The sequence below is a fragment of the Malaclemys terrapin genome, chromosome 10 (genome assembly GCF_027887155.1).
Source record: "Malaclemys terrapin pileata isolate rMalTer1 chromosome 10, rMalTer1.hap1, whole genome shotgun sequence".
NCBI classification, from domain to species: domain Eukaryota; kingdom Metazoa; phylum Chordata; order Testudines; family Emydidae; genus Malaclemys; species Malaclemys terrapin.
This window is the reverse complement of record NC_071514.1, coordinates 81,484,551-81,498,255: the sequence shown is the minus strand read 5'-3', so window position 1 is coordinate 81,498,255 and position 13,705 is coordinate 81,484,551. Positions and strand designations below refer to the sequence as shown.

General features: G+C 39.1%; 1 protein-coding gene across 2 annotated transcripts in view; it reads right to left on the bottom strand.

Annotated features, from left to right (window-relative positions):
• EPN2 (epsin 2) overlaps positions 1 to 13,705 on the bottom strand; it is a 61,251-nt gene that overhangs the window by 19,052 nt on the left and 28,494 nt on the right. Inside the window, exons 2-5 of one of the 2 annotated variants that reach the window (XM_054041896.1) lie at positions 11,672 to 12,441; positions 2,493 to 2,605; positions 714 to 806; positions 298 to 454 (exon numbers count right to left, since the gene is read on the bottom strand). In XM_054041896.1, the coding sequence (XP_053897871.1) occupies positions 298 to 454; positions 714 to 806; positions 2,493 to 2,605; positions 11,672 to 12,266 (958 nt within the window). In that variant the 5' untranslated portion in view covers positions 12,267 to 12,441. The remainder of the gene's footprint in view (positions 1 to 297; positions 455 to 713; positions 807 to 2,492; positions 2,606 to 11,671; positions 12,442 to 13,705) is intronic. The other variant, XM_054041897.1, reaches the window with a different exon arrangement.

Sequence of the window (13,705 nt, the reverse complement as noted above, 5' to 3'; positions counted from 1 at the left end):
ATCTCCAACATGAGACAAGCAGTTTCCGCTGCCAAGGGAAAAATGGAAAATCAGTTACCACCTCCCTCCCTTTGGGGTATGAAGCCTCACTACAATGGCATAAAATCAAACTAAATGGATTAAAATTTCCATTACAGTTTTCTCTTGATGAAATAAGCTAGCCAAAAAATTAACCACATTAGATCAAAATACTTACGTTATGGAGTATGTCAGTCTGCCCACGTATAGAAAATCTTGGACAGAGTCAGCACCATGAAAGTGTTTTTCAGCACTACTTCTGGCAGTGTTTATTCTTACCAAATGATTGCCATGGGTCAGAGGTGGTAGCTGTAGCTGCAGATCCTCCCCAGGGGTCTGTTTGGTTTGCTCCAGCTGTGGGTCCCCAGGTTTCGGTTTTCTGAGGGGCTGGTGCTGATGAGGGCAGTGCATCCATGAGATCCAACAAAGTTGTGTGCTGTGGGGAAGAAATGTTTTTTAAGCTTTAATAAATAGGACTACACTACCCTGAAGTAACATGCCCATCATGTCACAAAGCAATATTTTGTTCTGTTACACACCCTCCTTGATCAGCTGCATGGTCTTTAACCTGCATGGATGAATCTTATCTACCACAACAAAATCCCAAAAGCATATACAGGCCCAGATTAATCTAGATTGGACTGTATTTCATCATTCTGCAGCATAACCAGGAATTTCTTAATTGAAGGCACTACCTCCTTCTTTTTGGGGTTTTTAATTGTGTCTCTGCGACTCTCCTCCAGAGCCATCTGTAATCTCAGATCATCTCCGCGTCGGAGGCGCTCCTCCTGCAAAGGAAATCAACACCGTTGATACTGACTGTTGGGCTAAACTGTGCCTTTAAAATGGCGCAGTTTGCTCCCTCCATGTGCCTAGCCCGCTTGGCAGGCCAGTGCAGGGAGAAGGCCTGCTATAGCCTCAACTCTTGCCAGCCCCCTTTGGAGCAATTTGCACCAAGGAGGTGTGCAGTGGGTTACAAAGGACAGATTGTCCCTTGCATGTGATTTTTTTTTTTTTTTTTAAATGGAGATATCCTAGCTCCTAGAACTGGAAGAGACCTTGAAAGGTCATTGAGTCCAGTCCCCTGCCTTCACTAGCAGGACCAAGTACTGATTTTGCCCCAGATCCCTAGAGTGGCCCCCTCAAGGATTGAACTCACAACCCTGGGTTTAGCAGGCCAATGCTCAAACCACTGAGCTAGCCCTCCCCCCCAATGTGATGAGGGTTCTTTGGGTAGATCTCTCCACTTACGCACAAGCCAAAACAACCTGACCCTAGTTCACTAATCTTAAAGATGAGATCAATAAACCTATATACACAGTCCACTTGAAATCTTTGTTGAAAGCTTGTTTTCTTTATATCTTTCGCAGAATGAGTAAAACAAAGATGGCTTAAATAATGAACTAACAAAGACGAGGGAAAGTAAAGAAAGCAGATATTCCATCTTCAACCATTTCCCCTTTAAAACATTGAAGATTGAGACATCCGCTTTAACTTCAGATTTCCTGGCTTTTGTCAGTCTCTCTCAACATTTGATAGAATTGTTAGGTCTATAAGGAACCAGAGTAGTTCTTCTAGTGAACTCTGCACTTTTTTGTGGGATTCTAAAATCTCTAGGCTATCTCTAATATGTTTATGTCAAACTGACTTTATTTCAAATGATTTCAATTCCATCACCACTTTCTGAATTTCATCTTATTCCCCAATAGTTATATCTTTTCTACTTTTAGTTTAAGTTCATTATTTCCAGCTTTACTGCTAAATGAGAAAAAAATCCTCTTCCTTACGGTATCCTTTTGCAGACAGAAGGACTTTCTGCATAAACTGATGCTTGTTGTAAAAAGACTGAAAATCATTGTGGAAGTGCCTGGCATGATTCCATGATTAAGGGTGAATTTTGAATATATAGCTGAGATGCAACCCCTTTGTTATGTATTAAGAATATAATATAATCTCCCCAATATTACAGCATTTACTGTGAATACAGAATGAATTTTCCGTGAAGTTACAAAAAATACAGTAGACTAGCTTGAGTTAAAATTAATTAAAAATGAGTGATTTAGGAAAATGAGCATTCCAGGTCAGACCATTTTTTCATTTTTTTTTTTTTTGTCCCAAATGATCTTAACAGAATAAAACGCTGTTCAATCTTAGTAGTTTATAGTTACAACTCACTGAAATTTTGTACACTTTTTTTTTTTAGGAATTCATCTTTTGTTGCAATAATTTTTCATAACTGAAAGTTCAGGAGGGACTGATGAATAATGTTCTTCCACAGAAGATGGCTCATTTCAAAATGGCTGCCATGTCTTATTCTCAATGGGTTTGAAGCCACAGCTGCCCTTGTCCAAAATGGCTATTGCTTCACATAGCTCCCCAACTGGAGTGAAACCAAATTGCATTCATGGAAGCTGGTGTTCCCCTTTGCAGTTAGAGCATAGACAGGGAATGATTGTAATACACAGGAAACTCACCTGCTCTGCAACTTCTCTGCTCATTGCTAATGCAAGCTGCAGTTGGAGCTCTTCCTCTCCACTTGTCTGAGGTCGTGCTTGCTCTAGCTCTGAAGAAACTCGAGGGGATGTAGCTGTTGAAGGAACAGAAACATATTGAATATAAGAGTATCTATGAAGCTTTATGAACCTCCTAACATGCCTGATTAAATTCACTCTTCACACTGTATTTCACTTCTATACAGCTGCTCTTGCAAGCCAAGAATTACAAATACTGGGCCTTATCCTGAGAGGTGCCAAGGACTCGCCATGCCTATTGACATCAAATGAGAGTAGAACATGCTCAGCTTCCTGAAAGATCAGCCCCACTTCCATGATGTCAACAAACAAGACAAAAGAAGTTATAAAGAGAGACTTCTGGAAGAATTTGATAGCTTAGAGGAAAACTGTGCTTGAAAAACAAGGGATTAATTTATTAACAAGGAGTATCAAGAAATACTGAGTATCTGACTACAATGGCTGCTATATATAATAATGCCACAGCAAATCAGAGCTTTAGAGATGGGGTCTCTGGTTTCATGAATTATTAACCACACGGTTTAAGAGATGTTTTTAGTACCTGTAACATGTACCAATATTACAGTACAGTAAGAGACTTTGCTGAGAGCTAGCCAGTATGTAGGTAAAAAGGGATACCACCCACATTTTTATAAGCTAATGCCCAATCTCAGTCTAGACACATAAGTAATCTATTCACACATACAGTTTATAAAATAGTAATATTCTCTGCAAAAACATTTCATTCGAACAGATTGGTAATTAAAAAAAAGATTAAAAGTTTAGTATTAAGGAATATCTTAAAAGTAGGGTGCAATATTTCATAAGAAGCCTTGTTTAAAGAAAATGATAGCAGGTATAGATATTTGTATTATAACTACTACAGAAGTCTTCATCTAAAGGTCAAGAATTTATCTGCTGAGAATTAGTTGCAAACCTATGCTGTTATGTCATTATACGGCAATGAAAAGCAATCAAAGATGAAAGACTACATGCTAAAAAAAATGTTTCTGTGTGTCTCAAAGCTGCCTTTTTACAATTGTAACATTTGTATTACAATAGCAACTAGACACGCCGATCAGGTTTGGAACTCCACTATGTTCACTGAACAGCTATTAACTAGCTTTAGTGCTCTGTCACGGATTATTCTGTGTACACTGAAACATTGTTTTACCAAGGCATGACAGTTGCTGTTTAGCATTTGAAATATGAATTGTGATCTTGCATAATCCACTAACATTTTATTTAAAAAAAAAAAGGTAAAAATTAATTGACATTGAAAGCTAGATTACCCAGGTACTAGGAAAAATGAATGTTTTTTCTAAATAGCACAGCTTGGTGTTTAAAAGTCAAATTGCTAAATGGTCATTTTAAACCCAATTTTTAATCACCTTTTATAAGTGTATTACCCCCTCCACCTGATTCTAGCCAATAACATTTCCCGAATTAGTATAAATTTTGACTTTTCACCAACCCTTCTTTCTGGCTGGAAAGTCACTTTAGAGGACGTCTATGCTGCAAGGGAAAGTTAGCTCCAGAGCAACATGAGGCAGTTCCCTTTCCTCCCTACTCTTCGACTCAGCATGCCGCTTCCACTGCATCCCAAATCTAAAGGAGTGATGGATGAATTGAATACCTGAACTATATACTCTGACACTGTACTGATCCTTCGACTTCCAAACCAGTCAGCCAGGCCCACTACTTTGAATTCTAACCATATCTACATTAATTTAACCATTGCAACCTCTGCCAATCTTACTACTTTCTCAGACCTCTTCTCCATATATCCAAGTTTTGTCTGCTTCAAAAGTACCCTTTACTCCCAAAAAACAAGGCCAAAAGAATCTTACACATGGGAAGAACCTCCAGTCTTCTACAGATCTTACCATGCCAATCACTAATTGAGATCTCCACTCTTCGTTTACACATTTCAACACTCAGTTATATATGTACTCAGCTGAATTTCAGGGGAGTTGCATACTTACATCCCTACTTTTGGAGATAAGAACATAATTCCTCAAGATCACTGGTTTTCAACCCTTTTTCAGTCGCGGGTGCCTAAAAGGTTTCGAATGGAAGTGCAGACCTCTTTGGAAATCTTAGGCATAGTTTGCAGATCCCCAGGGGCCCATGGGCCACAGGTTGAAAACCAATGCTCTAGAAAGCCAAAAGATCTGAAGTGCTCTGAAAATATAAAAGGCTCCAAAATGTTGCCAAGTGAATGAATGGCAAAGGGGCAGCAAAAAAGATACTAAGTAAATAACCAGCTTCATTCTTAATCACAACGTCGTTCTTGCTTTTTTCTTTAGCTCTCAGCTTCTGCCTTTTGATGTGTTGCCTGCGCTCTCTTTTGGTTCTCTGGGGATGCTTTGGTAAAGAAGCGAGTCATGCACTGCAACCTCTGCCTCTCTCAAGTTTATATTTGGGCTCTGTTAAATATAGCATGCCGAACAATCGCAGCTGCCGCGGAAGTTCCTGACAAAAGAAACAGTCCCATGGGCCTATCCTGTTAAGGGCTTTGCAGCCCGGTACCAGTATCCTACCAGTGGCTTTGGTGACAAGCAGGGAAACCTGTGAGCAGCATTAGTGTAGTGTGTCGTCTTGAGAATTTTTTTTAAATGTAATACAAGGAAGTAAACTTCTAATACAATCACAGGTAGAGTGAATTACAACAGTCAGCCTCGAGTAGCTGGATACTGTCCCAGCAGGCACGGGGGAAATGGAGTGTTCTTGCTACTCAAAGATGGAAAGCCACTCTTGATGACCAACATCAGTACAGAGCCCAGCAAGGTTTGGCGGCACGCTATCTTGGACTTGGACAGCATCATATGCCCAGGGATAGTCCTCAAAATGCTTCTCTTCTAACTAGCATCAGTCCAGCCTATCCTGTGATCATTTTAAACCAGCTGTTCCTCAGCCAGGGTTTTATTTCCTTCATGTATCATGACAGACAGAAGACAGTTCTGTCTAGGCTGCAGGTAAAGGACAAAAAATGCTGAGTGCTGCCGATTTCATAGCCCTACATAGCTCATGTCTTGTCTTCTCACAACTGCCTCCAAAGGTGGAATATAGGTGTTAAACAGCAGCAGTGACAGGGGCATCAACGCGGCTCTGGGATCCGAAGAAATGAATGTAGGCAGATTGTTAGTACAGGAAAGTGACAAGGAAAATACAATTTTTTTTCTCCATACTGCATAGACTATTAAACCCTTTCTACATTGCAGATGAAAGTATACTAGCAATGACTGCTGTCAGCAAGAATCTAGCTGGGCTTCCCTGAATATTGTGCACAATGATTTTTCCCCTCTACAAGAGTTCTTAATCTGTGCTAGAGAATATCGGGGGGGGGGAGGGGCGGGAGCTGTTGCTAGCATGGCTTCAAAATTATGTGGATGGGGTTCATTACATTAACCTCCTTTATTATTCTCCCCATTTCCCCTAGGAAAGGGATCCTTAGAGCTTGTGTTCGTAGTAATTCCAGCTTGTAGGGGCATACAAGTTGCAATATCCCAACTATTTCCACACTAAAAGCTTCAAGAACGAGTGGAAGAAATTCACTCAACTCTCCCCCTCCTCCCAGTTCCCCCTATCTCTGAAAAAATGTGCTAAAGAATGACAATCTTGCCTTATACCTCACTGTTCCCAATAGTGACCAGTATTCAGCAGTGCCAGGAACTGAACACAACTCTTAACAAGATTAAGCCATATAAAATGGCCTAAACATCTTTTAGAAGTTTCAGTAATTCAGCATATTTGCTTTTATTTTTAAATTAAAACTGCATTTTGGAGTTCCCAAAGTTATTTTGTCTAATTGAAATTCTCAGCTGTGCTTCCTATTAAACACGGATGAAAATTTAACATCTTTAATTAACCCATGTGAGGTGCTTATAATGGCCATCAGCACATTTCTCATCAAAGAATTAAAATAAAGTGCACCGGTGTTATTTCGTATTGACTTTTTTGTCCAGCAACTCCACTTTTAAATTCCTGCATTATCAGAACTGTCCCTGTATATCAGCTGGTTACTGCATAATATGTTTTAGTTGCAAGGATCCAATATAAAGGTTATTGCCTTAGTAACAGTATCTCTGCCACACAAAGAATCTCTTATACCAAAGCACATGACCATTAACTCAGATGTTTATGTAAGATGGAACTGAATAGATCAATTCTGACCTGTTAAGCTCTGCTTTGTTACTGCTTTGAGCATTTTCAGATTCAGGCATCTCTAGGCCACATGGAAACAACTGTGTGGGATATTTGCGGTTACAGTGATAAATGCCGTTGTCCTGCTTTCTCACCAAGTCTATCTACAGTATAAAGAAATAATTTCCAACTTCAGTTAATCACTAAAGCAGGATTCTGTTCTATCATCTGTCTTTATTACCAGCTATGACATCTTTCATACGTATTTACTGATTATTTATTATATTTTGGCTATACCTTTGGAGAACCCCAAAGGTTTCAGTTAATATATTAGAGTAAACAGACCGACCTACATCGATGTAAACAATAACACTGCTGACACTAGTAGAAAATCAGCCACAGCATAAAAATAGGTCTAGCATTTTCACCCAAATACTTGGACTACAATTTTTGGAAAGTATCTCTATACCAAGCCATTTTATATGCTATGGGGAAAAGAGTCTGGTCTCTACCCTACTGCCCCAGGCACTCACTTCACGGTCTAGCTTGATTGTAAAGTCAATGCTATCTTCTGTGATAGGCATTGCTATGATGTGTAGATCATAGAAACTATCATGTAAAGAAAGGAGAAGGGGACTAATGCAAGACTAAAAATTGTCTAATACCACCTGTGCATCATCCTACAAACGGACACCAACCCAGTAGTAACCATACACAGATACTGTATGCTAGTCTAATCAGACAGCAATCAGGTAAACAGAATAAAGAGGAAGTGATACTTCCAAAGAACCAAGATCTAATCTCTCCAACTATGAAATGTAGCATACAAACAGTACGTTCTACGAGTTAATTTATATTCCATGAGTCTATTGGTATAAAAGGGTATTTCAATGCCAGGAGGGGAATTATGGCACGTAATAAAGTAATGTGTGAAGAAGTCAGATTTACTGCACAGTGTCTTCATAATCAACTTTGGACGTTCTCATTCCAGTTAGTGATTGATAGGAGAATAACTGATTTTATGAGTTAACCTTTAAACTTCTCTCATTCAGTATTCAATTTAGTTTTTGATCACTAAAAAAAGATTCATCCACCAAATAGCTCAAACCTGAGACCAGTACACACCCGTCAGCCTTTTTTCAGTTACTGTGGCTCATGAAATACTAACATCCTATCTTTTTTTGTAAAAATACACCTACACGGATACATAGATTTAAAGCGTAACTTCTCTGCTTTGCAAAAAAATAAATAGTTGTTATCCGGTCCATTCTGAGAAACTGATAACTTAAAGTGCATTTTGAAAATCATCTAATATTGAACAGATCCCTACAACTTGTTTCAATTAAGTAGTGATTTTTATATCAGTTCTTTAATCCCCCCTTAGCCATATCTTGAGAGAGGGGTTTAAAGCATTTATTGTTATTGAAAAGTTTGATTACAGTAACAATATTCATCTCTGTTTTTTGTTATTGTGGTACACGAAGTAATATATAAGGGATAATTAAATCAAGTTGTCTGTTAGGCATCACTTTTTAAGACTACACACTACATAATGAGTGGGGTCCCACAGGGATCAGTTCTGGGTCCCGTTCTGTTCAAGATCTTCATCAATGATTTAGATAGTGACATACAGAGTACACTTATAAAGTCTGCAGACGATACCGAGGTAGGAGAGGTTGCAAGTGCTTTGGATGATAGAATTAAAATTCAAAATGATTTGGACAAACTGGAGAAATGATCTGAAGTAAAAAAGATGAAATTCAATAAGGACATATACAAAGTACTCCACTTTGGAAGGAACAATCAGTTGCACACATACAAAATGGGAAATGACTGCCTAGGAAGGAGTACTGTGGAAAGGGATCTGGGGGTCATAGTGGATCACAAGCTAAATATGAGTCAACAATGTAACACAGTTGCAAAAAAAAAAGCGAACATCATTCTGGGATGTATTAGCAGGAGTGTTGTAAGCAAGACATGAGAAGTAATTCTTCTGCTCTACTCTGTGCTGATACAGCCTCAGTTGGAGTATTGTGTCCAGTTCTGGGCACCACATTTCAGGAAAGATGTGGACAAGCTGGAGAAAGCCCAGAGAAGAGCAACAAAAATGACTAAAGGTCTAGAAACATGACCTATGAGGGAAGATTGAAAAATTTGGGTTTGGCTGGGCTGAAGAAGAAAAGCCTGAGAGGGGACATGATAATAGTTTTCAAGAACATAAAAGGTTGCTACAAGGAGGAGGGAGAAAAATTGTTCTCCTTAATCTCTGAGGATAGGACAAGAAGCAATTGGCTTAAATTGCAGCAATGGTGGTTTAGGTTGGACATTAGGAAAAAATTCCTGTCAGGGTTGTTAAGCACCGGAATAAATTGCCCAGGAAGGTTGTGGGATCTCCATCATTGCAGATTTTTAAGAGCAGGTTAGACAAACACCTGTCAAGGATGGTCTAGATCAGGGGTCAGCAACGTTCGGCACGCGGCTCACGAGGATAAGCACCCTGGCGGGCCGGGCCAGTTTTATTTACCTGCTGATGCGGCAGGTTCGGCCAATCGCGGCCCCCACGGTTCAGTGACTTCCTCCTAAACGTCCTTTCAAGGATATTTCTCAATGGCTTGCAAAGTGAAACGTTTACTCTTTCAATGTAGTTTGCTAGAGCTACATGCTCAGACCATATGAGAAGAAAGGATAATACGATAGACATGACTCATCTTCCTTTAATGGTCTAAAGATGGAAACCAGGATTTTCCATGATCTTGTATTTATTTATTTATTTTAAAGCCTAAATTAATTCTACACTAACAGGGAAGACATTAAATTTCTGGGGGTTTGGTTTTTTTGCTCACAATGTAATACTCTGTGCCCCACCATACAATCTCCCACTCCCCTGGTAACAGACACCGCTGCTTTGAAATAGTTTCTGGTTCTCTGGTCATCTGTGGATGTTGCTTTGGTCTATTAAGTTGAAAGGTCTGCTCAATAAAATGAAACAAATTTGTCGTTTGGATTGTTTAAAAAATATTTTTAATACCCAGCAAAATGTTTGATGATTAGCATTAAAGTGTTGGGAGTGCTATAGCCAGAAGCTCCGGAACTTCAAAAACTTCCTTACTAGAGGAGCTCAATCAATCCTTACTGCACAAGTGGTTCTGCAAATAAAGATGTGGAGCACTCAGGTGCACAAGTACAAGACAAATAACGATACACAGGACACTAATATTTTGTTTTGAAAGAATGACCTGAACATGGTTCTGCTATCTAGCACACAATACAATTCCTAAAACATTAAAGGAATAAGAATTCAGCAGGATACCTTCTCCTGAAGCATGAATATAGCAAAAGAAAGTTTGAACGTCTGGTATCTGGTTTAGTATGGCAAATAAAAATGTTTAAATATACTAACTAATGTAACATTTGCTGAAGAATAGACCAAGACATTATTAACATACCGTGGTGAGGATCAATTCAATAAATCAATTAAAGTTAAGAGCCATGATACTTCATCTTAATCTCCTAGCCAAGTATGGTTCAATTACATTAGTACTCTGAAGGGAGACCTCAAAAGAAAACCTAATATCCTAGGGACACAATAAAGATGCTCTTCTTTCAGAGTCAATACTGAAACAATGCTCCAGCATGATAAAAAGAGGTACTCAGCAGTTGGATGTTCCATGGTTTGTGGGGGTTTTTTTAATAAGAGGTAAAACAGAGGTTCTGAGTACTTGGGATCATTTAAGATCCCATGGTATTTTTCACAAGAAAAAAGTATTAGTTTGGTGCCTGATAAAATTCCAGTTTGGATAATGCTGCTTAACGTGCTTTTCTCTGTAACTTTAAATAGATAAAGTATTTTTCACTGCCTATCCTAAACGGTTGTGTAATATTGCTATGTGCTGCTAAATTGTTGCTGCCTTCTGCACAACAAGCGGGTGACACGTCATTGGCTGTTACGGCAATTCCTGTATTTATAACTTGAGAGGTGGTAATAATTTAGGATGAAGGGCCCGACAGATGTAAGATTATTGTTATAACTGACACTTATTCAATTCACCATTGACTCTGTTACAGCACTTCAGATACTGTAAGTGTTCGTTTAACAAACAAACAAAAAAATGAGTTTTCTTTTAGCATTATACCACAACCACTGAGATTTCAGCCAAAGCAGCCTTCAGCAGATCATTACTTATGTTAAGAAGTGCCAAACCAGACTGCATAACAAGTGGGCCCAAGCAGCCATACAAAGAACCCATTCCTTTGGCATTGTATTTTCATTAATTTTTAGAATGAAACAGTATTTAGTACCGATATTTGTACACCAAAAGTTGATACTATAAATGTGTATAGTGAAGAATTAAGGACTGAAGTATTGAACTGTTACAACAGTATTTGTTTAAAAGAACTGTTGAACAATGAAGTAAACTGTTCTGCTTATACTAAAATAAAATAGCAACAAAATAAAGGGAAGTCTGGTCAAACTGATGGATGCAAGGGAATTCCCTGTGCTGATTTTATTAAAATAGAATTCAGAAGGAAACCTAAAAGAATGAAGTGTAAAACAAAACACACTTTTCATCACACACCTCTCTCAAAATTGGAAACGTATGCAGAATATTAACTGAAAGAATCCCCTTTGCTGCTCTGCCCCCGTCAGATGTGTCATATTAAACATTGGAATCCATTCATGGAAATGGCTGGATTTCACCACCTTTGGGACAAGGTACGTAAAAATTGTTTTATAAATCAATTTAAATCAACATATTCATCCTCTCCCTGACAAGGAATTAAGCCTAGTAATTTGTAAAGGCATTAGTACTTCCCAGAAGACGTACAGAGTTTCAGTCACTGCAAAAACCCCTTGTGATCTGTACACTAATATTCTAGAAAGCTCCACTTACTCTCTCATCCAACTGCAAATCAGAATCTGAAAGGTCTGGAACAGATGTAGATTTACAGAACAAAACCACCCTCATTTTTACATGCATTTGATTATTTGTACTTACAGCCATGGTAAGATGCAGGAGAGCCTCCAGATTTGCCATATTCTTGCTCTGAATAGCTAGTGGATAGATTAGGCTGACTGGAACCTCGGCCAAATGTGATCTGGTTACTACCAACTCCAGTGGCCACCTGAGCCATACGCTCTTTGGTCTTCAGGGCTTGGGCCCTCTCTGTCTTGAGTCGCTCATCATCCTTCAGAAGAGAGACCAGCTGCTTGGACTTCTCCCTTACATTGATGCCCTGGTCCTTACCATCTCGATCAATATATTGGAAGTCCTTCAGTGTTTGAATAGCAAAAATATTCTCTTTACATTGCTGTGCCACCCTCTCAGAGCCTGTTTTAATCAGGTAATCTAACAGAGTAAGGGCCTTATACACATGCCGCCAGTTTTTGCCATGGTCATTCAGCCGTTTCCAGATCATGCTCATAATTTCAGAAAAGGCTACCACATTGTAAGTCAGATCTGCTATTTCAGTCATTAAGGAACTAGAAGGACCCCAGGGGTCATTGGAAGTTGCTTCCCGAACTTTTATTTCAGCCTCTGAATAATTGTTCACAATGTTTTTCATTTGCCGTCTAATAGACGAAGTCGTCATTTTTTTCCCCTTTTAATAAGACAAACTTCAAAAACTTCAAAGAGATTAATTTTTTCCCCCCCAATGCACGTTTCTGGACTGTGAAGACTCTGTATCAGTGATCAATTTGAAACAAGTTCTGCTAAGATCATTTCCTCTCTTCAAGAAAAAGGTGCAAGACACAGGAAACCATAACCTAAAAAGAAAAAGAAAAAAAAATTAGTTGTAGCTTTAATTGTTCTTTTGTGAATAAAAACATCCAACAAAATTGTCCAAAGCTTTGAAGTCAACTGAAGGTGCTTTCAAGGTCCCTAGTGCATTTTATGTGAAGAAACCCACTTTTGCTCCTTATCTCAAGACTAAGGCCGTGGCTACACTCAAAACTTCAAAGCACTGCTGCGGGAGCGTTCCCTCGGCAGCGCTTTGAAGTGCAAGTGTGGTCCCGCGCCAGTACTGGGAGAGGCTCTCCCAGCGCTGCAGGTACTCCACCTCCAGGAGGGGATTAGTTTACAGCGCTGGGAGCACGGCTCCCAGCACTGGGGCACTGTTTACACTGGTGCTTTACAGCGCTGTAACTTGCTGCACTCAGGGGTGTTTTTTCACACCCCTGAACGAGAAAGTTGCAGCGTTGTAAAGCGCCAGTGTAGCCAAGCCCTCAGGTAAGATTAACTGCTGGAAATTCACACTATTTAAAAATCAAAAGTTTATTCTAATGCTTTTTTTACAATAAAAAGAGCATGATTATTACTATACTCTGATTAGTTTATAGGTTGTTTTGTCACAAGCATGCACATTGACAATGAGAGAAAGCTAAGCCAAAGAAATTAGTTGTGAATTTAGTTTTGTTGTGAGGTCTGTAGTAATTATCTCATAGGATCAAGTGAGCAAATTCCAGAGTCAGGTTCGGGTCCTTCAAAAGTTCTGACTCCTGCACTCATGAGCCTCCCTCTGTTGGTTAACAATTTCAATGTTCTAGTGTAACATAGCTGTTGTGGGAACTCAGGGTCATAGAGCGTGAGAATTTCCTATAAACTAATCACACTATTTCTAAGGTATCCAGGGACAAATTCATAGGGGGTTCTGAATATCAGGGCAGACACCTCGAACTGGGTTCTATATTCAACTGGAAGCCACTGAAGAGGGGCAGCAGAAGAATGCATTCAAGGCGACATGCAAAGCTAAGCAGATCAGAGGGAAAACAGTTTGTTTACTTTGTATATTTGACAGCACTGTGTGTCTACCAGAGTCACAGTTTCTGCTGCTTGGGAGCATATTTCACATAGCACTGAGGAAGGATGTGTTTTAAATTATACAAAAATTTAATTGTAAATCCAAAATATTGTCAGGGGAACTCAAGTGTAAGCTTTATAAATGCAAAACCTTTTAAACTTTTTTGAAGATGATTAGATTTCAAATTGGCAGAGCCCCATTTATGCTTTACAATGCATTACTCAAGTGAA